Source organism: Cervus canadensis, chromosome 17 (genome assembly GCF_019320065.1).
Source record: "Cervus canadensis isolate Bull #8, Minnesota chromosome 17, ASM1932006v1, whole genome shotgun sequence".
NCBI classification, from domain to species: Eukaryota; Metazoa; Chordata; class Mammalia; order Artiodactyla; family Cervidae; genus Cervus; species Cervus canadensis.
Genome location: NC_057402.1, coordinates 7537686 through 7564754, shown reverse-complemented (window position 1 = coordinate 7564754; position 27069 = coordinate 7537686). Strand labels below are relative to the sequence as shown.

General features: G+C 57.4%; 2 protein-coding genes across 5 annotated transcripts; one reads left to right on the top strand and one right to left on the bottom strand.

Moving 5' to 3' along the window:
- Positions 1–11798: 11798 nt before the first annotated feature.
- TMEM121 (transmembrane protein 121) lies at positions 11799–15868 on the bottom strand. Of its 4 annotated transcripts, none has more exons than XM_043434303.1 (2): positions 15742–15868; positions 11799–13279 (listed from the first exon to the last, which is right to left on the bottom strand). In XM_043434303.1, exon 2 carries the CDS (start codon positions 13123–13125, stop codon positions 12169–12171), a length of 957 nt encoding a protein of 318 aa, XP_043290238.1. In that variant the 5' UTR covers positions 13126–13279; positions 15742–15868; the 3' UTR covers positions 11799–12168. The 4 variants fall into 4 exon arrangements, with proteins under 4 accessions (XP_043290238.1, XP_043290237.1, XP_043290240.1 ...); XM_043434302.1 differs by lacking the exon at positions 15742–15868 and adding an exon at positions 15320–15447; XM_043434305.1 differs by lacking the exon at positions 15742–15868 and adding an exon at positions 14981–15283.
- LOC122454889 (basic proline-rich protein-like) lies at positions 13124–15718 on the top strand. Its single transcript, XM_043489576.1, has 5 exons — positions 13124–13306; positions 13362–13834; positions 13948–14123; positions 14246–14389; positions 14745–15718. Exons 1-5 carry the CDS (start codon positions 13124–13126, stop codon positions 15716–15718), a joined length of 1950 nt encoding a protein of 649 aa, XP_043345511.1.
- Positions 15869–27069: the final 11201 nt, after the last annotated feature.

The following is a 27069-nucleotide window of genomic DNA, read 5'->3' as shown; positions in this document are numbered from 1 at the left end:
CCACCCTAAAGATGCCAGGACAGGTGACGGTGGGGGATCCTCGTTCTGTTCCCCAAGCATCAGTCTCACTGTCCAGGGCCCAGCGTCCCTGAATTCTCCAAACGCTGCCCTCAGCGGACACTCAGTACGGGTGCAGCCAGAGCAGCCCCCGATGACCCATGGCCATGGGGTGACCAAGTACTGCCCGTGAGCTCAGCCCGGCAGGAGACAGGGTCCAGGCTGAGCCTGGGGCTAGGGTCAGGGGGACCTAGGGCTCGGGAGCCTGGGGCTGGGGTCCAGGGGACCTAGGGCCGAGCTCCAGAACCTGGGGCTGGTCGGTGCTGGTCGGTGCAGCGTGCTCTCTGGCCACTCCTGGCTTTGGTGCTGGGGAAGCCCTGTGAGTAGGACAGTGGGCCCCTGAATGTGTTGGGCTCTGCTGCCACCGTGTGGCCACCAGCAGCACTGCATGCACTGGACCAGCATGAGACCCGGGGTCCTGGGCAGGCAGGGGCAGAGATCACGGCCTGCACCACCTGGAGATCATGGCATCCGGTCACATCACTTCATGGCAAATAGATGGGGGAAAAGTGGAAACAGTGACAGACTTTATTTTCTTGAGCTCCTGCGGACTGTGACTGCCGCCATGAAATTAAAAGACGCCTGCTCCTTGGAAGAAAAACTGACAAACCTAGACAGCATATTAAAAAATAGAGACATCACTTTGCCGACAAAGGTCTGCCTAGTCAAACCTATGGTTTTTACAATAGTCATGTATGGATGTGAGAGTCGGACCATAAAGAAGGCTGTTGCTATCGTTCAGTCGCTCAATCATGTCCGACTCTTTGAGACCCCATGAACTGCAGCACGCCAGGCCTCCCTGTCCATCACCAATTCCCGGAGTTTACTCAAACTCATGTCCATTGAGTCAGTGATGCCATCCAACCATCTCATCCTCTGTAGTCCCCTCCTTCTCCTACCCTCAATCTTTCCCAGCATCAGGGTCTTTTCAAATGAGTCAGTTCTTCACATCAGGTCGCCAAAGTATTGGAATTTCAGCTTCAGCATCAGTCCTTCCAGTGAATATTCAGGGTTGATTTCCTTTAGGATTGACTGGTTGGATCTCCCTGCAGTCCAAGAGACTCTCAAGAGTCTTCTCCAACACCACAGTTCAAAAGCATCAACTCTTTGGTGCTCAGCCTGCTTTATGGTCCAACTCTCACATCCATACATGACTACTAGAAAAACCATAGCTTTGACTATACAGACCTTTGTCGGCAAAGTAATGTTTCTGCTTTTTAATATGCTGTCTAGATTTGTCATAGCTTTTCTTCCTAGGAGCAAGCGTCTTTTTATTTCAATGGCTGAGCACCAAAGAACTGATATTTTTGAACTACAGTGCTGGAGAAGACTCTTGAAAGTCCCTTGGACTGCAAGGAGATCAAACCAGTCAATCCTAAAGGAAATCAACCCTGAATATTCATTGAAAGGACTGATGCTGAAGCTGAAGTTCCAATACTCTGGCCACCTGATGCAAAGAGCTAACTCTGGAAAAGACCCTGTTGCTGGGAAAGATTGAAGGCAGGAGGAGAAGAGGACGACAGAGGATGAGATGGTTGGATGGCATCACCGACTCAATGGACACGAGTTTGAGCAAGCTCCAGGAGTTGGTGATGGACAAGGAGGCCTGGCGTGCTGCAGTCCATGGGATCGCAGAGTCGGACATGACTGAGCGATTGACTAACAATATGTTGGACTCTGCTGCCTCCGTGTGGCCAGCGGCAGCATCGCAGGCACTGGGCCGCAGGAGGCTCGGCAGAGGCAGGGGCAGCGGGCGTGGCCAGCACCACCTGGAGGTAGGAATGTAGGTTCATCCTGGAGCCCAGTGAGGGTGTGCACCCTGGACCCCGTGCCCACCCCACGCCCTTGCAGTGCAGGTGAGCTCTGGGGTCCTTGGAACAGCCTCGAGGGAAGGGGCGCACTGGGAGCCAGACACACCCCGAGGCGGGGGCGGGGTGGGGGGGGCGCCTGTGCCCGGGCACCTGCGTCATAGGTGTGTGCGCGGCAGGTGTGTCAGCTGTCCTGACACATTAAACTTAAAACTGTGATCGTCCGGATCAGTCCCAAAGCTGATCCCTTTTCAGACCTATTTATCAGAAACTGGGTTCAGCGAGCGGCTTGTTTCATGCCCCAAACCGCAGGAATCTGACCCCGCGATATCCAAGAACCCTGAGGTTGAAACGTGCTCCTCCAGCGCTCCTCAGGCTGGGCTCACACGCTAGAATCCCTAGGACACTCCTCAGTGCGACGTGAAGCCGCGTTGCCCTCCTGCAGACCGAGGGGTCCCTCCACCTGGACTCAGCTGGAGGGGGAGCTGGGCCGGAGGGCAGCCCTGGGCACCGGCGCCCCCTGGTGGCCACTGCGCCGCTGCAAGTCCTGCCCGCCCGGCCCAGCCTAGCGGCTCTCGGGCAGCAGTTTGTGGGCGTCCCACCCGCCAGAAGCAACGCCCCTCTGCGCCAGCCCTGCTCGTGGCCGAGTCCCAGCGTCACGTCTCTGCAGAAGTCCTCCCGGATCTCCCCTGCAGGCCACGGCCCACGCCCAGGTCTGCGTGCGACCTCTCGGGTGAGGAACCGGCATTCTGCGGTCGGCCCGCCAGTCATCCCTGGCACTTCCCCACCAAGTGAGCGCCAACACCGAGCTGCCCCCATTAAGAGCAAAGGTCCCCGAGGGGGCGGGAAGTCCTGGATTCGCCCTCCGCTGCGTCAGACCGTTCCTGATGTCCTCCGGTTTCTGCCTCATTTCATAGAAAATGGATGAAGATTCGCGTCCACGTGAATTCTGCAGTGTAGACGTGGTGCGTGGGTCAAGATTCATCAGGCCAAACATCACCAGCATGTCTTCTGTCCCTGGGTGCCCTTTCCCATCCCCGGTGACCATCACAAACAGTGCTCCCTGGTTAAACTCTGCAAAACCAAGTGTCCTGCTGAGATCCGGCTTCCCTGCCGAGATTCCACCCAAGCGGGTGTTACCACATATGGTTCTTTGCTCTGACCGTCACACAATGTATTTATTACTTCAACTGCAATATTTCTTTTCAATTCAATGAAAGATTGAAAGTCTTTTTTGAGATTGCCAGTGAAATATAAAGGATTGAGCCTGGGCACTTACAAACGTACTCTCCCAAAACCCCATATACACACTACAACACGTAAAGTAAGTAACTAACAAGCCTGCTGTTTAACACAGGTAACTCTTCCCAATACTGTGTAATGGCCTAGACGGAAAAAGCAGCTTAAAAAGAGTGGATATACGTATACCTGTAACTGATTCACTTTGCCGTACGTGTGTGAATGTACAGGTCGCTCAATCTTGTCCGAGTCTGTGACTCCATGGGCTGTAGCCCTCCAGGCTCCTCTGTCCATGGGATTCTCCAGGCAAGAATACTGCGGCGGGTCGCCATGCCCTCCTCCAGGGGATCCTACGGACCTAGGGATCGAACCCCCATCTAGGTTCATCCTGAACTGCAGGTGGAATCTCTTTACTGCTGAGCCACCAGGGACACCTGAAACTAAATCACCTACACTCCAAAATTTTGTTTAGAAACAGAATACAGAAAATGCCTCCTGGGCCCCTTCGGGCACCAGCCCCCGTCCTGGGTGGGCTGCAGGGTCACCAGGCTGGATCCTCGTGGACTCCAGCTTACAGGCCAGGAGACAGGAGGAGGCCACACACCCAGGTTGCTCTGCTGGGAGCTCCAGAGCTGAGATCTGAAGCCAGGGTCAAAGGTGCGTGACTCACAAGCTAAGCTGCTGGGGCCCGGGGGTGGCACAGGAGATGGAAGAGGAAGAAATTCTGGAATCTACAGGAAGAGACTGTGATGGCTGAGATCTGAGTCAGCAGCAGGGGAAACAGCAAGCTCCCATCTTGCACGGTGGCGCCACACAGACTAGGGTCCTGGGGCGGCAGGCTGGGGGTGTCCAGGGCAGAGGACTGGGGGACGGACGTGTGAGGTCAGGAAACCGCCAGACTCCCCGAGTCACTTTTGAACCAGGGCAGCGACGTCCACCTTCTTCCTCTCGGCCAGAACTGGCACCGACTAAGCAGAGCGGGGCTTGGAGACGCCCATCTCCAGCCTGTTAGCACAGGAAGGCCAGGGGCACGGGTCCAGCAGACTTATCTGCCAGCAAGCATCACTTAGAGAAAGGAGAGACATGCCCAGACATACGAGGGCCAAGAGAACTGATGCTCCAAACCCCTTCTGGGTCCATAAGGAGAAAACACAGCTGTGTAACCGCAAGGAAAAGCAGTGGCATGGCCCACACGAGCGGAACCTCGTGTGACAGGAGGTGGCCACACCACCTCCATGAACCACGTCAGAGACTGCGGAGTGGGCAGGCGGTCACAGGTTCTCAGACCCACCACCACGCACACCTTCCGGCAGGAGGAGGTGTGAGGAAGGAGATGGGCCCAGGGTGGCTGGCAGCCCTCGCAGGAGCCGTGGAACTTTATTCTGTTGGCATCTAGGAAGCCGGGTGGACCTGGAGGATAAAGTTAATTACCAACTCAGAATTCCCGGGTGGTACAGCGGATAAGGATCCACCGGCCAATGCAGGAGACGCAGGTTTGATCCCTGGTCCGGGAGGACCCCACATGCCAGGGAGCAAAGAAGCCCGTGTGTCACAAGTCCTGAGCCTGCGCTCGGCGGCAAGAGAAGCCACTGCAAGGAGAAGCCTGAGCAGCGCAGTCAGAGCAGCCCCTGCTCTCCGCAACTCGAGAAAAGCCCTCGCAGCACCAAAGAGCCAGCACGGCCAAAACTAAATAAATAAAACTAGCTTTTACAGAGTGTGATGGAGGACCTCCCCGCTGGCTCCCTGGTAAAGAATCCGCCTGCCAATGCAGGGGACACGGGCTTGATCCCTAATGTGGGGAGAGCCCACGTGCTGTGGGGCGGCGAAGCCCGTGCAAACTACTGAGCGTGCGCGTACAGCCCGAGCCCCACAGCAAGAGACGCCACTGCAGAGAGAAGCCCGCCACGCAACTCGGGAAAAGCGCTCACAGCAAAGAAGACCCAGCACAGCCAAAAATAAATAAACAAGAGGCTGCTTCCTTAAAAAAAAAAAAAGTATGATGGGAAATGTGACTGATCTAACAGACTGGGGGTGGAGAGGGGAGGGATTAAAAGAAAAGAGGACAAACACATAAAATGAGATAGGGCACAGAGGTTCAAACATAACAGACTTCATAACTAATGAACATGGATTCAGCGGGTCTTTCCAAGCAGAGATTTCCAGGTGACATGTAAACAACAGAGCCCACCTTCGAGACAGCAGCGTGAAGAGCGGCCCCTCAGCCCAGGGTCACGACAACAAGCTGCACAGACGGGGCTTAAACATCAGGCAGGTCGGTCTCAGAGCCCTGGAGGCTGGACGTCCTGGGTTAAGCTGCCAGCCTGACCTCATCTGACCCTCATCGCCTCCCAACAGCCCCACCCCCAAGTACTACCCACTGGGGTGGGGCTTCAGCGCGCAGGGGTGGTGGGAACACGGTCCACAGCAGAGGGTTTGAGAATGAAGGGAACACACAGCACACAAACGCAAACGAGCGCGTGTGGCAGAACTCTCTAAGGCAGAATGGACGGTGAGGCGCAAAGGATGAACAGCGACAAAAAGACACTCACAGGGCGTGCCGGGCGGTCCAGTGGTTAAGAATTCACCTGCCAATAAGGGGACGTGGGTTCGATCCCTGGTCTGGGACAGTCCCACAGGCTGAGGGGCCACCAAGCCCAGGCACCACGGCTACTGAAGCCCATGTGCCCTGGAGCCTGCACTCTGCAAACAGGAGCAGCCAGCAACCCCCAGCTAGAGAGGAGCCCCCACGCACCGCACCTAGAGCAAGCCCACACAGCAACGAAGACCAGCGCAGCCACAAACTTTGAAAATAAGCAATCAAAAAGAGAGAGACGGAGCAACAAAGGAACCAGGAAGACTGAACCTGTTACCAACTTACAGGAACCTAAACCTAGCGTGACGATGTGCACAGCAAGGGCAACACAGGCAAGAAAGCAACACCGTCACCTGTGAGGCTCCAGCAAGCCACGCACGCCCAAAACCAGCAGAGGGGTCAGACGGCAGAATCGGTGGCGATGGATTTCCCACACCTGACGCCTCCGCTCGACTCCCAGGCCGTGGCGAGACGAGGGTGAGAAGCACAGCTGCACGCTCAGACACAGAGCAGGGACTCAAGACCGTCCAAGACCAACTCTCCAAATGCGCCGGGAAAAAGCGAAGATCAGAGACCGAGAATCAAGGATCTTGATGTTAAACCATCAACTGCCGCCCTGGATGCAGAAGCACCAAGCTTGGGGGAGGCTGAGGGCAATACTCGACACAGCCTCTGGAAAGCTGAGTGGTATCACCTGGGGAAGGCTGACAGCCCCAACCTGCATCCCCACAGTTTTGCTCCTGAGTACGTCAACCCAGGATGAGTGACCCAGGAGCAGTCACAGCAGGGTGGCTCATGGCGCCAAAAATCTTGCAAATCCAAATACCCGTGGACGGGGTGGGATGGGAGAGTGTGGAGTATTCACATACTGGCAGCAGAATGAATTAACAGACACGCAACAGAATGGATGAATCTCAGTAAAATGCGGAGTGAAACGTCAGTCACAGAAGAATATATAAGTAGCGTGATGTGCCGTGCATGCTAAGTCACTTCAGTTGTGTCCAACGCTTCGCAACCCTGTTGACCATAGCTCTCCAGGCTTCTCTGTCCCTGGGATTCTCCAGGCAAGAATACTGGAGTGGGTTGCCGTGCCCTCCCCCAGGGGATCTTCCTGACCCGGGGGTCGAACCCATGGCGCTTACATCTCCTGTACTGGCAGGCACGTTCTGTACCATTAGTGCCACAAGGGAGGCCCTATATAGCGTCACACTCTTTCCATAATGTTAAACACTAAAGCCAAAATACAAATTCAGAAACACATATGGATTCAACATGTGTGTGTGCGTGCTAAGTCACTTCAGTCGTGTCTGTCTCTTTTGCAACCCCATGGACTGTAGCCCGCCAGGCTCCTCTGTCCATGGGGATTCTCCAGGCAAGAATACTGGAGTGGGTTGTCATGCCCTCCTCCAGGGGATCTTCCCAACCAGGGTTCAATAAATCTGCACAAAATGGAAAGAAAAGAAAGGCTCTCCCAGGACTGAGGGTGAAGCTGCCTCTGAACACGGCAGGGATGGGTGGGTGGGCCTCAGAGAAATGCAGTCAGTGTCGAGATTTCAGCTTTGGTTTCTGGTGGTGGGTTTGCAGGTGCCTCTATGATTTAAATAACAAAGGACTGACTGGGTGCATAACGCACACCCAGCATGGACCCAGGAAGGGAGCATATCATGAAACAAGAGTAATGATCCCTGATTCTCTGCACCTGGTGTCCATTTAAGACAAGAAGACTGTGACCAGAATTTACACAGGGTGCCTCCAAACCAGTAAGGAAAACACAGTCAAATAGAAAAACGGAATACAAGCCATTCACAGAAGACCACGAATGTTCCACGGAGATGTGAGAAGATGCTCAACCTTAGACGTGAGAAGATGCTCAACTTTTCGATTAATCAGGAAATGTGAGTGCGGCTGGCTCTCCAGCCCCACCAGGTGGGTGAGACACACTCCCACCCGCCTCATGGGTGGAGGCTCAAACTCTGCGGGTGAGAATGTCAGGATAAAAACTGAAGAATCTGGAAAGCTGAGAGAGACATAAGCGGGAGACCTAAGTGGCCCCAGTGTGGACCCCCTTCCTCCAGAACAGAATTGCACCCGGGCACCCTCCCCCGTGGACCCGGGTGTCCAAGGTCAGGACAGCGGGGTTAAGCTGGGCACAGTCTTGGGCCAGCTTCTGAGAACCACAGGAAGAGATGCTACCAGCGGCCCCGACACAGGCGGGGCCAGGACCCTGCGCTGCAGGGCTGGCACGTGGACGGACGTCTCCTCCCGCAACAAAACAGCTGGGGCGAGTCATGGACAACAAGATGCAGAAAGCCCAACAGCTCCTTGCAGAGCCCGGGCGAAACCAGCGCGCTGCCCACGCCCCCGCGCACCGCACCACCAAGGGCGGGCAGACCAGTGAGACCCCGCCCCGCCCCGCCCCGGCCCCAGCTCTGGACCACGTCCTGCCCTCACCCCAGTAAAGAACAAGCTCGCCGCTGCGGGGAGCGAGAGAGGGAGCCTGTTGCCCTCTCTCCCGGCGGCGGCAGGGGCCCCAGTAAAGCCTCCCCTGAGTCTCCTGTCTGGCCTCTGGTCAATTTCTATCTGCGAACAAGGCCAAGAACTGCGGGGCTGGGGTCGGGGAGTAGAGGGGGAGGGGGCGTCACATTCCTTCCAGGTCTTCAGCCCTGACCCGCGCCTCTCCAGCGGGACTCAGGCAGGAGCCACAGGCCGGGAGGGGGTGTCTGTGCCCGGGGGCGGGCAGACCAGCCGCCTGGACAACCTCCAGACTCGCGTGGGAGCATCACCAGCGTCCACGTCGCCCAACCGCTGCCCCCTCCGGCTCCACGTCTCTGGGGGGACGCGGATGAGTCCACGGTGAGGCCGGCACGCCTTCCTCCGTGACCCATCGCCGGGAAGGAGGGAGTGGAGTCCAGGCTGAGCACGGGGCTGAGAGGCACAGGCGTCACCGTGACGGGTGGCTGCCCGCAAACCCAGCAGGCGTCTTCCTCAGCGGACCTGACCTTCCCGCCGGCCTCCTGCTCCCCAGCGGCCTACCCACCTCCTCCCTGCCCACCTGTGACTCGTGATTTTGTGTCACCTGCCTCCTTCTCCTCAGACGCCACGCTCCTGGACCGCGGGACTCAGACTGAACGGCGCCACGGCCCTCTGGCCTCCAGGCCACAGGTCACGGGGCCTCTCGGCTTCCAGGGGCTCAGAGGTCTCCTGCCGGGTGTCCCCCTGCCGGCTGTCTCTCTGCAGACCCCTGACTAACAGGCTCTCCTCCCCACAGACCCCTGACTCACACGCCCCTCCTCCCTGGCCCCTGGGCACCCGTGTGCCCTGCTGACCCCTACCCCAGGCAGCGCCCAGCCTGATTAGGGGTCTTCCCCTCCATCTTTCTCTGATGACGCGGCAGTCACCCGGCTTTTGCCACCAGTTAAGCTGCCTTCCCTTCAGTCTCGAGAGGGCAGTGACTCCAGAGCGTCCGGCCCCACCATCAGCCAGAGGCCCCAGAGGGCGGCCAGTGACAGCGTCCTGACCGGCCGGGGGTGCTGGGCAAGCCTCTCCCTAGCCCACCATGGAGCCCATGGGGTCGCCAGGGCGTCGCTGCACGCAGGACTCTGATACGGTGAGGTGCAGGTCGTACTCAATGTGAGGGGCTTCAGTGTTGCCAAGGTGGGCTTTTACTATTAATACATGAGACTGTTTTCCTACAGAGGAATGAACATGCTGTGGAACAAGACGGGTCAGGAGTCGCAGCATCTTCGTCCTGAGGGAGGAGCTGCGTCTGCGGGGCGGCCGACCCTGCCTGGGCCCCATGGCAGGTGAGGCCCGGCTGCCCCTCTGCTCTTGCAAGAGGAAGGGGCCCGCGGGGGCCCCTCACACCAGGAGAGGAGAGGATGCCCTAGGCTTGAAGCCAGGAGCCTTGCCTTCTGCCAGCACCCAGGACTGATGAGGCAGGGACCGCGCTCCTGAGGCCAGCCTCAGAACACAGCTGTCCCAGACCCAGTTCTGGACTCGGGCCCCTGCGGGACGCCCCTAGCGACACGCGGAGGCTCGCAAGGGGAGCCCCACCCTGCCTGCCCCAGCTCGGACGCTGCTTCTGAGATGACGTGAGGCTCGCTGCTGCTGTGGTCCTTGGACCGCCCGGGAGGCATCGGTAGCGCCCCGAGATGGGGAACATGGTGGGACGATGTGTCCTCAAGGCCGCGGGCTCTCCGTCCCCAGACGCACGCTGACACCAAGCCCCCCGGAGGAGGCCAGGCTAGGCCTGCCTCAGAGGCGGCGCCTGGCTCCCCAGGGCCTCAGCCAGGGCTGGAACCGCCCTGTGAGCACGGGGGCAGGCCCAGGACCTCAGGGCCTCACTCGTGGGTGCAGGAGACACGCGGTGGGCCCAGGTGAGCTCCTAGACGCTGGCAGGGCAGCCCGCCAGCACCCGGGGATGGGGGTCTCCCTGGCTTGGAAGGCTCGAGTTCGCAGAGGCCAGCCCGGGCCTTCTCTGACCCTCGCCATTGTGGGCACAGGTCTGGGGGAGGAGCTGTGAGGGGTGCACCTGCCCTGGCCTGGAGGAGGGCCCGAGGGGCAGAAATGGGGGCACCTGGACACGCCCTCCCAGGCCCAGGCCCCTGGCCACCCTTAGCCCCGCCTCCCCAGGACTCGGCGGCACCCGGAGTCCCTTCCCTGCCCCTCACTCCTGACCTCACTCAAGAGGAGCCTCCGCCCAGTCTCCCGACACCATCGTGCAGAGTTGACTGTGGCCTCCTAGCTGCCCCAACCGTGTCCCCACTCGCCCCTCCACCCAGCCGACCTCTGGACCCCTGGTCACAGGCCCTTCCCCGCCCCCACCGCGAGTCCAGGGGGCCCCCCAGCCCGGGCCTTGTCCAGCCCCATGTCCCCTTCTAAGACGGACCCAGGATCCTCTCCACATGGGGGGCCTCATACAAAATTCTTGGTTTCCCCCAAAACTCCTGCGTGACCATCCACCCTGTCAGTGCCTGTCTTAGTAGATGTGCCCCCACTTCTGGTTGAGCCCCCATCCCCCAGGGCCACCCAGGGTCCCCATGCAGTGACCCCAGCCCTCACCCCCAACTTGGAGCAGGTCTGGTGGGGCTGCCACTCTTGGAGCCAGAGCCCGCCATGCCCCGGCCAGGCCCCACCGCCTCAGAGCCCGCCAAGCTCCTCCCAGGCCTGTCCCACCCAGGCCTTAGCGCGGGCTCCAAACCTGCTCTGAGGAAGGCCTCCTAGCGTGGACCCCTCCGGACAGGCCCCGTGGCCTGGCCGCGTCCACAGGGACAGTCTGCCTGGCTCAGCATAAGGGCCTGCTCGGGGCCAGCAGGGCGTGGATACTCCATGAGGACCTGTGAGCTGATGAGTGAGGGACGGTCAGCTGGCCGGCGCTGCAGTCACTTCTGGCCTCCGGAAGCCACCTCAGGAAGCCAGGAAAGGTCTGCAAGGCCTCCTCAAACAGGCTGTCCACAGCCTCACCAAGCCCCAGACAAAGGGCCCCTCCCCAGAAGCTACGAGACCCTCCCAGGCCTTCTGGGTGCCCAGAGTCACATCTCAGGTGCGAGGGCCTGGGCGGAGCGGCAGAGAGCCCTGCAGATGGGCTTCTCCCCGTGGGCTGTCCAGACAGACCAGCCGGCAAGGCAGCCGCTCTGCGCCTCTGGGCACTGAGCCCTGGGCCCCAGGTGCCGCCAGCTTCCCAGGCATCCGGGCTCCACTCCCCTGACCCGGGCCGCAGGGAGCCTGGCCGGGGCCAGGTTCCATCTGGCATCCGTCTGTCCTGGCCAGGGAGAGCCCCCACGGTGTCAGGGAAACCTGGGCAAGGGACACTTTTGGGCTGGGGCGGGCGGGGGGGGGGGGTGTCAGGGACAGGGCCAGCATCTCGGGAGGGCATCTCGGGGAGGGGCGTGGGGGTAGGGATGGGGTCACGGAGGCTGGAGGGTCTGTCTCAGAATGCCTGAACAATGGTGGCCGCACAGGGGCTGGGGAGAGGCCCCTGGGAGGAGGCCTGGGAAGGACACAGGCCCCACCCCGCCATCACTCCCGCACACCCCGTCCCGCCCACGCCCCTCCCCGGCTATCAGAGACTGGACGCATCAAACAGGCAGAGCACAGCCACCTTACATACAAAACTGTAAACACGAGTCTTTAAAATGACAGAGGCCTCCTCGGTCCCAAACGCTGAACCAGAGGCCCCCACCGTGGGACCCCAAGGGACCAGACCTCGGCCCACTCTGTCCTCCCTTGCCACCCAGACCCCCGTGGGTGGAGGCGGGACCCTCCCCGCTCCAGTCCGGGCCGCACACACTGGCCCAGCGCCGGGGCGAGCGGGAGGAGCCGGGGCCGAGGTCGGTGGTCCGAGGGATCCCTGAGATGAAGGCGCGGCCGCAGGCCCCGCGGGTAGGGGCGCTCTCCGCACCCGACCCCACCCCATCCCATGCAAACGGCGCGCGCCTGCCGCCACGCGTCTCGGAGTCCGGGGGGCCTCGGTCACGTGTCCAGGGCGTCGCGCGTGGGCGAGGGGCCGCGGGGGCGGCCTGGGGGGCCGTGCAACGGCGGGGGCGGCGGCACCGAGTTGCGCTGCGGGGCGGGCGGCTGCAGCTCCAGCGCCAGCGCGGGTGGCGGGAAGTCGCGCACCTGGCGCCGGTACTCCAGGAAGGTGCAGGCCTTGGTGGCCAGCGCCACCACGTTCTTGCCCACGAAGATGGCGGAGACGCGGCTGTCGCGGAAAAGAGCCATGTTGGCGGCGCGCGCCAGCACGGCCACCACGTTGACGGTGGCGAGGCTGAGCACCGGATAGAGCATCATCTTCTGCGGCGCGATGTGCTCGCCCTGCATGCTGACCTCGCTGAGCGCCACGCACGGCAGCACCAGCAGCAGCATGTAGCAGTAGAAGAAGGTGAGGCCCTCGGCCCACAGGGGCAGCCCGCTGCGCGGCGGCTCCCACAGGCTGGCCTGCATGTCCAGCAGGTCCAGCAGGTCCAGCGCCACCCAGAAGAGGCGGCCGCGCAGGTCCTCGCGCTTCCGGAAGGTGCGCACGTACTCCATGCGGTCGAGCGCCACCAGCAGCAGGAAGAGGCCGGGCACGCACACCGACAGCAGCAGCGTCAGCGCCTTGCGCGCCACCGGGTCGGCCGCGCCGCGCCGCGCCGCCTTGTAGTTTTGGAAGATGAAGTAGAGCTTGATCTCCAGCACGAAGATGTAGAGGAACCAGAGGATCATGGCGTAGCCGCGCTTGGCCGTGCGCACCTCGGCGCCCACCCACACGGCCACATAGCGCAGCACCAGCAGGAAGCACACGTCGCCCACCAGCACGATGATGCACACGCCGATCTTACGCGGGCCCTGGTTCTGCTCCACCAGGTACGCGTCCATGACCGCCATGCTGCCCATGATCACCAGCGTAGTCAGGCACACGTGGCGCCGGTCCGGGGGAGGCAGCACCATGGTCGGCCGCCTGGGCCCCGACCTGGGCGCGCGCGGTCCCACGCGAGGCGGGACGAGGCCCTGCGGCGGCGGCGGCGCTCAGCCCTCGGGCATGGCGCGGGGCCTGTCCAGCCGACCCGAGGGCGCCGCTGCTCCGGGCCGGCGAGCTCGGAATCTGGGGAGATCAGAGCAGACGGGGTCAGTACGCAGAGCGAGCGGCCGTTCCCCACCCCCACCCCCGGCGCGCTTCCCCCAAGGGGGTCCTGTCCGCGCCCCGGGCCGGGCTCTGCCGCACGCGCGCGCACGAGGGGCCGCGCGCAGGGCCCAGGCCTCCAGGGGGCGCCACCGCCGCACCTGAGGCCGGGGCCGCGTTCCCGCCGAAGCCAAGGAGGGGCGAGGACGGAAGCGGCTGCTCCCCGCCGCGCGCGGCCCCGACGGCCCGAGGGTTTGTCCCTCCGGCTCCAGCGGCCCGCGCCGCTCGCCCGGGGTCCCGTCCCGCGGCCGTTCCCGCTCGGGCGGCCTCGCTCGCGGCGCCGCACCGGGCGGGACGCGGGCCTGCGCCCTCGGCTCGGCGAGAAACGAAGGCGCGAGGAGCCGGGGCTCTGGGCAGGTTCTCCGATCCAGGACTGAGAGTCATCCAGGCCCCGGATGACTCCATCCCCAAAGCCCCTCCGCGCCCCACTGCCTCTGCCTCGCAGCCCCACCTTTCCTCCCTGCGTCCGCAGACTCGGTCTTGCCTCTGGCCCACCGTCCACAGGGCACGTGGCCCGTTCTCTTCCGCCCTGTGCGCACCGTGGCTCCCTGCTGCGCTGGCAGCGACTCCTGACCTCTGCACTCCCCCAGCCCCAAGCCAGCTCGCCCTGCTCACCACGAAGGGGTGGGCCCCAGTCGCTCCCTGCCCCCGAGCCTTGGGGGCAATCTTAGGAAGCCTCTTCTGCTACCGCCCGCCTGGGCCACAAGCCCCTACGCCCCTCTCACACCCCTGGCCCTGGCTGTCACGGCCCCACACCAGGCTGTGGGTCAGCACCCCTGTGCCCGCTGACACCCTGAGGAAAGACGGAGGGCCCCAGCCTCATCCACCCAAAAGTCACTTGAGGCTCACTCCTAGCCGGGCTCCCCACCCCTCTGCTCTCCCCCACAGCACCCCTGGCCCCAGAGCTCTGTTTACTGCCCTGTCTAGACAAAGACATAAAATTTAATGTCACCCGCGACTGTGGAGCCAGTGCTCGGCCTGCCCTGGTGACACCACAGCCCCCACGGCCTGGGGAAGAAGGCCCCCTGCCAAGTGGGCACCTCCAGCCCTGGTCTCATCCCAGCTGCTCCCCACCTGGCACCCACCTCCCAGGGTCTCCGCCGCCACACCCAGGACCCCACCACTCTGAGTGTGGACGCCTGGAGTAGACGATCCCTTGGAAGGGTCATCCGTCTAGCCCCTGCGCCCACAATTCCGTGAGCTCCTGCCCTCCATCACACACACACCCCTTCTTCACCGACCCCCGAGTGGACACACTTGACCCACGAAGCTCCCCCTCCCGTGGCTGCAGCAGCGGTCTGGGAATCTCCTTCATCCCAGCCCTTGGCCCGGCCAACGAGCCAAACGGCTGCTGCACCGCGCACCCCACCTCCCATCCACTCCACAGCGTTTCCGCTCCCTCGGGCGCTCATCAGACCTGGGCCGGGGCCGCAGGGGCCAGACAGACTCTGTCCCAATCGGCGCTCGCACATGGAGCCCCAGCCCCTGCCCCGAAAGGCTGGAGCCAGGGCCTGGCCGCCCTCCCCCCACAGCCGCCGGGCCTCTCCCTGGGGACCGGCCCCAGGCCCTGCTGCCCCCGCCGTCCTGAGCCCAGCCCGGGGCCTCCTGCTCGGCTGCCCGGACCTCACAGACTCCGGTGCCTCTGGGCGCCTCGCTGCCCGCCTCTTCCCTGGCGCCTTGCACGCATCCCTCAGTGCCCACAAGGAGTGGCAAGGGGAGAGGAGAAGGCGGCCCTCCCGCAGCCCGATCGGACGGAGGCCGGTGAAGGGGTTGGGCCGCTCCCGGCAGGCTGCGTCTCGGCTCCTCGGTCCGCTCCGCCCGCTCCCCCCGACAGGGCCTGGTCCAGGCAGTCCGGCCGCCAGGCCTCACCCCTGCAGCGCTGCCCCTGCACCCTGCCGCCCCTGCGGCCGGGCACTCGGGGCTCACCAGGGCGCCCTGCCCGCGCGCCCTGCCCGCACCTACCCGCCGCCGGCCAGATGTTGCGCGCGCGGGGCCTGGCCCCACGGAGCCTGTCTGCGCGCCCGCCGAGGCCGCGCTCTCCTCGGCTCCGCGGCGCCCCCCGCCCGCGCGAGCCCCGCCCCCGGCCCGAGGCCCCGCCCCACGCTCCCGGCCGCCCGCGCCCGCAGGGCCCGGACTGGGGTCCCCGCGCCCCCACCCCCTCAGCGGCGCCGGTTGCCAGGGAGACAGCGCTGCGAGGCAGCGGCGCCCAGGACCGCGGCACTAGGAAGCCGGACGCCCCAGGGCTCCATGCGCGGCCCGGGAAGCCTCTCCACCGGCGTCACTCAGCAACCCGAGAAAGACTTGGGCGCCCTGAAATTCTGCGGCAGCCCACACCCAGGCCGCCGACCAGGGCTACTCTGATCTCCGGCAACAGGCGGTCTTACCGCGGAGCTGGCCCCGAGGCGGGCCCGGGTGGCCGCCGCCCATCTGCAAGGGGCCCCATGGGACCTCGTTTGCGGACATAGTGCCGCCTCCCAGAGACCCTGGGCCCTGGGTTCCTCCACTTTCCTCTCCCCAGTCCTCATCTGAGGCCAGAGAACAGGAGCAGTGGGCAGACATCGGGGAGCATGCTAAGGTTTGGAGGCTCAGGCCGCTTTCCACCCACCGGAGTACCCTCCCCCCACGCCGGCCCTCACTGAGCACCGCCCCCAACATCGCAGCCACGTCCACCCCGGGACGCGCACCCTCTGCCTGCCTGCTGCCTCTGACGGAGGAGAGCAGATCAGAAGGTGAAAGGACCCCCTGGGTCCCCCGCACCTGTCTGCTCGCACCCAGGCCCGGGCAGTGCCTGGTCCCACACAGGTGGCTGAGTCTCTGCAGATGATGGGCACGGATGATGTGCCCTTCCCCAGCACCAGGCCCCCAGGGGCGCCCTGGAGCCAGCAAGCCCTCCTGGGCCGACCCTGAGAAGCATGAGGGAGACGCTGAGATGCTCTGGAGCTGAGCTCTCAGGATGGTTGACTGCCGGATACCAGCACCCGCAGCCTCTCATACACTGGCTCTCACTGGCGGAAGTGCAGTCAGGGCCTCACAGATGCCTCTGTGCCCAGGGAGGGGCCCCAGATCCCCGATGATAGTTTACCTTCCCCAGGAAGGTCTCCAGGGACCAGGGGCCCGGGTACCAAGGCCACTTCCTGTAGCATGGAGGTGCAGGTTCTGACTGGTCAGCGGGCACCACCAGCAACCCCGTGGCAGACCCACCCTGGCTGGCTGGGGAGGTAGAGGAGGCCAGGGCTGGGTGCCCTGAGCCCACACCTCCCACCGCCATCTGCCCTCGAGGCGGGGCTGCCGGCCAGGCCTCCCTGCCCACCTCCCGTCTCCCTCTGCCCTCCCCACTCACCCAGGGGCTGCTGGGAAAGTCTCTGCATGCCTGAGTCAGTGCTCTGCACGCCACGCACCCCTCACTGCCCCAGCACCCAGCTCTTGCCTCCCAGTCCCCCATCTGTGTGTCCACACACTGCCCACCCCCCCCACCCCACCCCCCTCCCCGGCCAGGCCCAGAACACTTAGGACGCATGCCGACTCCCTCAGGATGACGTGATTAAATCATAGGCCTTGCGATCTGGGATCATCCCAGATTGCCAGGGCAGGCGTTGTCATCACCAGCCTCCTTGTGGGAGGGAGGTGGGGTTCCAGGGTCACAGAGATCTGAAGAGGCTACAGCCAGCTTGGAAGGTGCAGGGAGTGGCCAGGAGCCAAGAAATACAGGCGCCTCTAGAAGCTGGAAAGGCACAGAAACCACTCTCCTCTAGAGCATCTGGATTTTAGCCCAGTGAGACTGCAGAACTGTAAGACTGAATATGTGCTGCGTTCATCCGTGGCAACTTGTCACAGCAGCAGTGGGTTACTAATACAACTGCCGACCTAAAATCTGACTTTACTCAGAGACAGAGTTTGCTGTAGCAGGCTTGCTAAAGGAGGCACTCGGGGCAAAGAAACGAATCCCAGATATAAGATCAGGGAGGCAGGAGGGAGAGCTGAGCGCAAGACGCAGGAAATCCACGGGGCAATCTTAACACAGACTATTACAGTAGTGATGATAATGCTTAGCAGGGCCTCCCTGGAGGTCCAGTGGCTGAGACTCTGTGCTCCCACTGCAGGGGGCCTGGGTTCCACCCCTTCGTGCTGCAGGGAAGACCGAAGATCCCGCATGCTGCAACGAAGACCTGCTGAAGCCAAATAAATATTTTTTTAAAACATAAAAATGTAAACTGGGACTGCCCTGGCAGTCCAGTGGTTGAGACCTCACCTTCCAATGTAGGGGATGCACATTTGATCCGTGGTCAAAGAGCTGAAGTCCCACAAGCCACTTGTCTGAAAACACAAAACTTAAAAACAGAAGCAATGTTGTAACAAATTCAACAACGGCTCTTTAAAAAAAAAAGTGGACTGAGGCACATTAAAAAAAATTACAGGTGCTTAGGAATGATACTGTTTTAGAAAACATGAAGATAAAATACAAACCAACAATGGCCTGTGAAGTAAGAGTGAAATGCAGAGGGCTACCTGTAGTGAGTTAAGACGGTGCTTGGCAGCTTCTTGCTGCAGAGTGGAAGGAACACAAGCAGACCTAGTGCTCACACCCGTGGGAAGAAACCATGGAACTTTTCTCCCTAATCAGCCCCATGGACAAGAAAGGGAGGGGGGTGGGGGGAATAGAGCAGCTGCAGAAATTAGAAAACTTCTAAAGACAGCAGGTTTACAAACTAATTTATCAGTAATTACATTAGATGCAAATGGACTAAACATTCCCATGGAAAGACTAAGATGATCAGTCTTTTGTTTTTCTTTTTAAATCAAAATACATCCTGTTTACAAGGGACACATATAAATCATGAGCGTATGGATGGGGAAGGACTGATCGTGCAAATATGCACTGAAGAAGGGTGGTGTGTGTCATCGCCACGGGGGTCTCCAGGGTGGATGCTCCCCAGGAGACCATTTCTGGAGCGAGGCGTGATGACGTGTCCAGGTGGATTGTCAGGGTGCCTGCAGTTCTCGCTCCAGCAGTCCAGAATACAATGCGTGTACGCACACACACACTCACTTCGGTAAAGAAAAGCCGAAGGTGGTGAGACAGGAAGAGCTGCCCAGGCGAGACCAAGGAGTCATGTATGTGTGTGGTCTTTTTCTTTCACGTCTCCTGGGTTCCCATTTCGGGTGAGATGGAGTAACTCGGCCGACCTGGCCCCTCCCCGCCAATGCACCTGCAGGGAGAAGGTTGTGCAGGAGGCACCGAGGCCTCTGAAGACAGAGCAGAAACGGGCGGGGGCGGGGGGACCAGGACGGGAAGCACAGCCTGGTGGTGAGTTTCAGGGTCTTCCTTCTGTGTCCCTGGGCTGGCCTCCACCTGCGCCAGGGGGCTCCGGGAGGGAGAGGAGAGGGGTGGGGAGGGGTGGCTCTGTTTGCTGGTTTGGGGCCCCTGGGCAGTCCCACCTCTCCGCAGGCTGCAGTCACTGCAGCAGGCCTCACAAGCACCTCTTTAGGGGGAGGTCCCTCTTCTCCAGTCAGAGGAGACATGGTCCAGAGGGTGGGGCCCACTTGCCTTGAGGGGAGGGGGAGAGCCAGGACTTTTCTGTCTCAAGATGCAGGCTCAGTCTGGGGGAGTGTACAGGAGGGTGAGGTGAGTAAGGCCCCAGACTTCTGCCAGAGGACTGGAAAGCGGAGCCCCAGGCAGCCAGAAAGTGACAGAGACAAGCCAGAGAAGGGGCTCCAGAGAGCAACCATGCGGTGGTTTATGACTTCCGGGCTCAGCCCCAAGCTGTGTGTGTCACACCAAGTCCCAGAACCGAGCCGCAGGACACAGCGTTGCCCAGGTCCCGCACCGGTCACTTAGCAGTGCCCACAGAGGACAGAATTCACACAACACTGCAACGGCTTTGAAAGCAGAACTGACGTTGACACCGCTATCCACACAAGGCTATTTGGAATGTGCAGCTTGAACCCAACTGGGTTGATTGTGTGCTAAAACAAAAATGTCACCATTCTCAATGGAATTTAAATAAAACCAGATATTTATGAAATAATGTTTAAATATGCAGGATACAATCCAACATTACTCTGCATATGAAGAACCAGGGAAAATCCAGCCAACCCACAAGGGGAAAGAAACTCCAATGTCATCATGTCATAAAAATCCTCATCAAAATATTAGCAAATAGAATTAAGCAACAGTATTAGCAAATAGAATCAAGCAACATAAAAAAACAAAACCACAACCACATGAAGATTACCTCAGAAAAACAAGGCTGGTTCCACATGGGAAAATAAATCAGTATGATCCACTGTATTAACAGTCTAAAGAAGAAATCACATGAGCATATAAATTCATGTAAAGAAACCATTTGACAGAATTCCGTATCCACTCATGATAAATACTCTCAGCAAACTAGAAACAGGAAAATCGTTACTAAATATAGTAAAGTAAAAGACATCTCAAAGAGAGAGAGAAAAAAAACAAATCTACAGCTAATGTGATAGTTAATTCTGAAGGACTGGGTGTTTAAGATCAGAAACAAGGCAAAGATGTCCCCTGTATCCACTATTCACTATTGGCTAGCAGTCCTAGCCAATGCAATAAAATAAGAAAAATAAATGACATACATAATAGAAAGTAAGAAGACTCTTTCTATTCATGCATGCATGCGTGAGTGTGTGCTAAGTCGCTTCAGTTGTGTCCAATTCTTTGCAACCGCATGGACTGTAGCCCACCAGGCTTCTCTGTCCATGGGAATCTTCAGGCAAGAATATTAGAATGGGTTGTCATGACCTTCTGCAGGGGATCTTCCCAACCTAGGGATCCAACCCACATCTTTTTTGTCTCCTGCATTGGCAGGGAGGTTCTTGACCACTGAGCTACCTGGGAAACACCCTCTCTATTCATAGATGATAATAAAGTCTATATAGAAAATTCCAAATGTTCTACTTAAAATATCTGAGTACAAATAAGTGAGCTTAGCAAGGCTGTAGGATACAAGGTCAAGACAACTTCAATTCTGCTTCTACTAGAAGCAAACAAGTGAAAACCAAAAATTTTAGAGGAATAACACTTTAGCTCCCCTCAAAATTAAATACTTTGATATAAATCTAACAAAACATGTATAGGATCTGTGTGCTGAAAATTGCAAAATGCTGATGAAAGAAATCAAGAACTAAATAAATAGAAAACTGTGTTCATGAGGTAGAAGATGCAATGTAGTTAAGATGCCAGTTCTCCTCCAAAATGACCTACTGATGTAATGCAACTCCAATCAAAATCCATGGAGGAAATTGTGTAGACACAGACAAAGTCACTCTAAAATTTATATAGAAATGTAAATGTATATAGACAGTAGCCAAGACAATTCTGGGAAAGAAGGGGAGAAGTTGGAGGATTCTCACTAACCAATTTTAAGACTTATTGTAGGGGACTTCTCTGGTGGCCCAGTGGCTAACACACTACTCCCAATGCAAGGGGCCCAGATTCAATCCTTGGTCAGAGAACTAAATCCCACATGCTGCAACTAAGACCTAGGGAAGCCAAATAAATAACTTTTTTAAAAAAGACATTGTAAATCTGAAGTAATCAAAACAGTTGGTATTGTCAAAGGATAAGCGCGTAGATCTATATGAACAAACTGGAGTCCAGAAATAAACCCACACCAGTGTGGTCGACTCTTTAATCAGGCTTATTATAATTCACATACTATTCAATTCACACATTTGAAGTTTACAATTCAAGGTTTTTTAGTATATTCACATGTCATAATCTTAGAACATTTTCATCACCCCCAAAAAGAAGCCCCAGACTTAGCAATCAATCCCCGATTATTTCCCAAACTCTAGGCAACCACTAATCTATTCCTTAGCTTTGCCTATTCTGGACATTTCATGCTAATAAAATCATACAGTGTGGTCTTTTGTGACTTAATTTACAAAGCAAATGAGTCTGTCATTACTTTAGTCTTTTTTATTGCCAAGTAACCTTCCATTATTTACTCCAGATTTATTTTATTATCTATTTTTCAGTTGAACATTTATGTTGTTCCCACGTTTTGGTTATAAATAATATTGCAATGGACACTTTATACAATATTTTTTCTGAACAAGATTTTATGTGGACCTGTGTCTTCATTTCTTTTGAGTGTATACCTAGGAGTGGAATTGCTGGGTCATGATGTAACTCCATGTTTAACAATTTGAGGAATTGCTGTTTTTCAGACTGTTTTACATTCTCACCAGCAATATATAAGGGTTCCAATTTCTTCACATTTTCCCCAGTGATTGCTCCCTGTCAGTATTTTTTATCACAGCCACCCTGTGGGTGACGGAGTATCTATTTCCTCAGAGTTGGAGCTGCCTTTTCCATTGTGGCTCATGATGCTGGGCATCCCATCACCTGCTTACTGCTCCAGCGTGTATCTTCTTTGGAGAAACATCTGTTCAAACCCGCTGCCCATTTCCCACTGTGCTGTGGTGCTCTTACTGTTGAGCTGTAGGAGGGACTTCCTTCTGTGTTTTGGATACAAGTCTCTCGAAAGTGGCAGATACCTGTCAGCAGCCTGGGGAAGGTCCTTTCCACCCCTGCTTTGCTGACGCGACCAGTAAGCTCTAACTAAGGTGTGAAGGTGATTCGACAGAGAAGGGATAGAATTTTCACTAACTGGACATTCATACGCCAAAAAAAAAAAAAAAATCCTTAAACTAGCCTAATATCTAACACAAAAATTAACACAAAGTGGTTAGTATGTCTAAATGTAAAAACTATAAATTTGCAGAAGGAAACATAAAAGGAAATCTTCATGACCTGGGACTGGTAAAAAAAAAAAAAAAAAAAAAAAAACGTGACACCAAAAGCACAGCCCACGAGAGATAAAGTGATGACCTGGACCTCATCAAAATCAAAAACCTTTACTCGGTAAAAGTCAAGTTCAGGACTTCCCCAGCCCAGTGGTTAAGACTCCACATTCCCAGGCCTTCCCTGGTGGTCTAGTGGTTAAGGATCCACCTGCCAATGCAGGGGTAATGGGTTTGATCCCTGGTCTGGGAAGATCCCACATGCCGCAGGGCAACTAAGCCCAATTGCCACAAACTACTGAGCCCATATGCCTAGAGCTCATGCTCCACAACAGAGAGGTCCACCATGCAATGAGACGCCTGCATGTCGCAACAGAGGCGCTCCTGCGTGCCACAACCAGAGGACGCTCGTGCACAGCAGTGAAGATCCAGTGCAGCCAAATAAATAAATCTTAAAAAAAAAAAAGACTCCACACTCCCAGTGCAGGGGGCACAGGTTCAATCCCTGGTCAAGGAACTAACAGCCTGAGTGCTACAGTGTGACTAAGAAAAAAGTTTCAAGGCATAATTAATTCCTACCTTAATAAGTTATTCCAAAAAAATAGACAGCAGAGGCTATGCTGAGGCCAACGTAACCTTGATCCCAAAGTATAGTAAGGGAAATAAAGAAAAAAGAGAAGAAAGTCAGTCACAGGCCCATTTCCCCTCGAGTATTGATATAAATGTTCTAAATAAAATTATACCTAACCAAAACCAACTGCATATTTAAATGTTAACAGCATCGTGATCAAACAGGACTTCTCACAGGAATGCAAGGGTGGTTTGACTTTGGAAAGGGTGCTGAAGTATTAATATAATGTAATTCGTCATGATAAAGGAGAAAATCATATGACTGTCTTAATTAATGAAGATAAAGCATTTGATAGTTATGATTCTAAAAAGGCTCTTAGGAAAATAAGAGTGAAAGAAACTTTCTAAAAGTTGTAAAAAGTTATGTACCAGAAGAGCAGAGACGCACTGTTCTTCACAGGGAAGCCTTAGATGTGTGCCCTTGAAGACTAAGAACAGGACCACCATGCTGACTGGTAAGCGTTAGCAAGATGGCCACAGTGAAGCTGCCGTCACCACGGGATCTTTCTACACCAGCAACCGCAGACAGCGCATCTCTTCATTTAGAACCTCTACTGGTTCTGCTCCTAAGGGTGAACCCTGACGAAGCACGGGGTGCTGAAAGCGGCATGGTACTGGTGCCTGAGCTGCCCGGTGGAAGAGAAGGGGGCTGAGTGTGGAGAAGCTGACAGCACAGACCCAGGACAGGGCATGCTTGTGTGTAGACGGTATTGGAAACTGACTCACTGCATGCAAGAGACCTGGACTCCTGCCTGATTCCACACACAGAGTTCCAGGGGTGAACTCTGGATGGAATGAAGCAAAAACTGACAGAAGGAAATGCGGAGAATATGACACGAGACAGAAGCACGTCTTCAAATGCTGACTATAAAAAGCAAGAGGCAAAAACATAATTCAATTAAAACAAAATTTAAATTTTCTATTCAACAAAGGGAAACCATGAGCAAATTTTTAGCCAACGACAGAATGGAAAGTGAAAGTGAAAGTCGCTCAGTCGTGTCCGACTCTTTGCGACCCTGTCCAAACAGTCCATGGCATTCTCCAGGCCAGAATACTGGAGTGGGTAGCCTTTCCTTCTCCAAGGGATCTTCCCAACCCAGGGATTGAACTAGAGTCTCCTGTATTGCAGGCAGATTCTTTATCAACTAAGCTATGAGGGGGACAGAGTGGAGAAGATATCTATAATGTGTAAAACCAATGAGGTATTCATAGCTCAAATTTTCAAGGAACTTCCTGCAAACCAATTTTTGAGAGTCAGCAAACATCAGGCAAAAATCCACATGGATCAATTAATTCAGGTGGCAGCATTCGATCTGAAAATAAATGGTTAGGATAGCATAAAAAAGAATGAAATAATGCCACTTTTAGCAACCTGGGTGGACCTAGACATTATAACACTAAGAGAAGTCACAAAGAGAAAGAGAAATATTAATATTATTTATCACTTACAGATGGAAACTAAAAAATGATACAGATGAATTTATTTACAAAACAGAAGTAGACTCAGGACTTCCCTGGTGGCCGAGTGGTTGGGAGTCTGACTGCCAGTGCAAGGGACAGGGGTGCGATCCCTGGTCTGGGAGGATTCCACATGCTGCCGGGCAGCTAAGCCCGTAAGCCACAACTACTGAAGCCCATGAGCCTAGAGCCTGCGCTCCAGGAGAAAAGCCACTGCAGTGAGAAGCCAGAGCACCGCATAAACGGCCAGCCCCCGCCACAACTAGAGGAAGCCTGAACAGAGCAGCGAAGGCCCAGTGCAGCCAAAAGTCATTAATCTATTAATTTAAAAAAAAGAAGAAGCAGACTCACAGACATAGAAAAAAAAGAAAAACTTATGGCTACAGAAGGGGAAACGGGGCAGGGAAGAATCAGTCGGGAATGTGGGATTGAGACCCCCTGGAGGAGGAAACAGCAACCCTCTCCAGTCCTCTTGCCTGGAGAACCCCAAGGACAGAGGAGCCTGGGGCCACAGAGTCAGACACAGCAGAGCGACCAACATTCTCACTTTCATGGTATTAAAGACACAGTATAGTAAACGTGAGACAGATAGGCAACAAAGACTTAGGGAAAGACACAGGGAAATACAGTCAATATCTTGTGGGAAAAAAAGCGGAGTCACACAGTCGTGTCCGACTCTTTGCAACCACATGGACTGTAGCCTACCAGGCTCCTCTGCCCATGGAATTTTCCAGGCAAGAGTACTGGAGTAGGTTGCCATTTCCTTCTCCAGGGAATCTTCCCGACCCAGATATCAAACCCAGGTCTCCCGCGTTGCAGGCAGACACTTTACCAACTGAGCCACCTGGGAAGCCATGGAAAAGAATCTGAAATATATATATATATATAATTGAATCATTTTGCTATATACCCAAAACTAACAGTATTGTAAATCTACTATATTTCAATTTTTAAAAAGTGATTTTGTGTTCACGTTCAATCGTGTCCAACTCTTTTTGCGACCCCATGGACTGTAGCCCGCCAGGCTCCTCTGTCCCTGGGAGTCTCCAAGCAAGAACACTGGAGTAGGTTGCTGTTCCCTTCTCCAGGGGATCTTCCCCACCCAGGGGTTGAACTTGTGTCTCCAGTGTCTCCTGCATTGGCAGGCAGATTAAGATGGCAAATTCAGTGATGTGTTTTTTACAATTTAAAAATGTCCCTAAGTGGGAAGGGGAGAGACGGGACTTGTAAATAAAGACTGGAAGAGGGAATGCCCTGCTGGCCAAGTGCATGAGACTGCACACTCCCAGTGCAGGGGGACCGATGCGGCCCCTCGCTGGCATCTCCGGTCCCACACACCACAACCAAGCCCCAGAGCCCCAACCAGACGGCCGCAGTGAAGACACAGCGCCACCAAAAAGAGAGAGAGAGAGGCTCTAAGAGGAAAAACGACTTTCCAGAGGAGCCACCAGCGGACATGCCCCACGGCCAAGAGAGCAACAGACCCCAGGCGCCAGCCTGACCTCACCCACCCCTCACTGAGCCCCAGACCCTCCCCACCCGGGGGCAGAGGGGCTGTTCAGAACCAAGACAGGACCTGGCCCTAGACAGGGTACCCCCGCCAGAGACACGAGAGCCTGCAGTCCGTGCCCCTCCCATGCAGCCTCCCCGGAAGCACCCCGTTTCCTGACCCCCCTCCTGGACAGGACACACAGCACTCCGTCCTCCCCCCAGTCCCCCCCTCCCCCCCTGCCCTCACCCCAGGCAGGCCTGCTCTGACCACCGCTGTCGCCTCGGGCCTCCCCACCCCGCACGGCGCAGCCCCCGCCCCTTATGCAGGTTCGTCTGGGTGTCCGCTCTCCCCCGGGCACCGGGGGTGGCCCCAGGGCAGGCACACGGGCACCGTGGCGGTCCTGGCTGCCGGACAAGTGGAGAGTCAGCCCAGCCCCAAGGGGAGAGCCCGGTGCCCGGCCGCACTCGGCAGCCAGGACCCAGCTGAGGCCCCAGAGCTCACAGGCACCTCGTGGGCAGCGGCCACGCCCACAGGGAGGACATGGGTGGCCAGCTGGGCCCCACTGGCAGGGACTGTCTCCTACATGCCGCTCTGAGATGCTCCTGCCCACCCGCACCTGGACTTCAGTGGGACCCGGGGACACCCTCAGGCCACAGGGAAGGGCATCTGGGGGCCTGTGGTCCTGACTAGCGAGCCGCGTCCCCAGGCCAAGGTCAACCAGTGTGAATAAGGCAAGGGAGGGGGCCAGTAGACAGGGAGGCCCAGCGCCCGGAGGACCACGGAGACGGAGCGGTGGGGGTGAGAGTCTGGGTGCGGGGGGCCCCCGGGCCCCCGCCCTGCCTTCTGAGGCCCTGCCCTCTGGGGCGAGTGGGACCCCAGAGCCGCACGTCCCCAAGGTCACACGCGCGTGATCAGTGCCTTTTTTTGGCTGCATCACCCGAGGATCTTAGGTCCTCGACCAGGGGTAGAACCAGCCCGTCCTGCGGCAGAAGCACAGGGTCTTCACGGCGGGACCCCAGGGAGGCCCCGAGGGTGCGAGCCCCCCCTGCCCGGGTCGTGGCTGTTCTTCTTGAGGGTCTCCTGCGTGTCTTCTGCAGCGTGCTTGTTTTCTAGGACTCGGACCTTTGGACCCTGGACCCCAGGCCTCGGCAGGGGGCCTGCTGCCATGACCCTCGCTCCCTGCCTCTCCCCTTGGTGACAGTGGGACGCCCACCTCGAAAGACGTGCCTGAGGGGGCCTTGGGGGGGCGCGGTTCGAATCCAGGCGCCCCGCCCCCCTCACCCACAGGCGGCCCTGCCCATCGTCCCTGGTTACAGCGAAGGCGACTGTCTGGTCATTCATCTGATCACCTGTTTCC

Bases quoted from the DNA above. Each gene is read 5' to 3' on its own strand.
- LOC122454889 (XM_043489576.1), top strand. From the start codon at position 13,124: ATGGTCGGCCGCCTGGGCCCCGACCTGGGCGCGCGCGGTCCCACGCGA. The intron at 13,307-13,361 runs GTACGCAGAGCG...GCTTCCCCCAAG, and splicing joins GATCAGAGCAGACGGGGTCA to GGGGTCCTGTCCGCGCCCCG. The intron at 13,835-13,947 runs GTCTTGCCTCTG...GCACTCCCCCAG, and splicing joins TCCCTGCGTCCGCAGACTCG to CCCCAAGCCAGCTCGCCCTG.
- TMEM121 (XM_043434303.1), bottom strand. From the start codon at position 13,125: ATGGTGCTGCCTCCCCCGGACCGGCGCCACGTGTGCCTGACTACGCTG.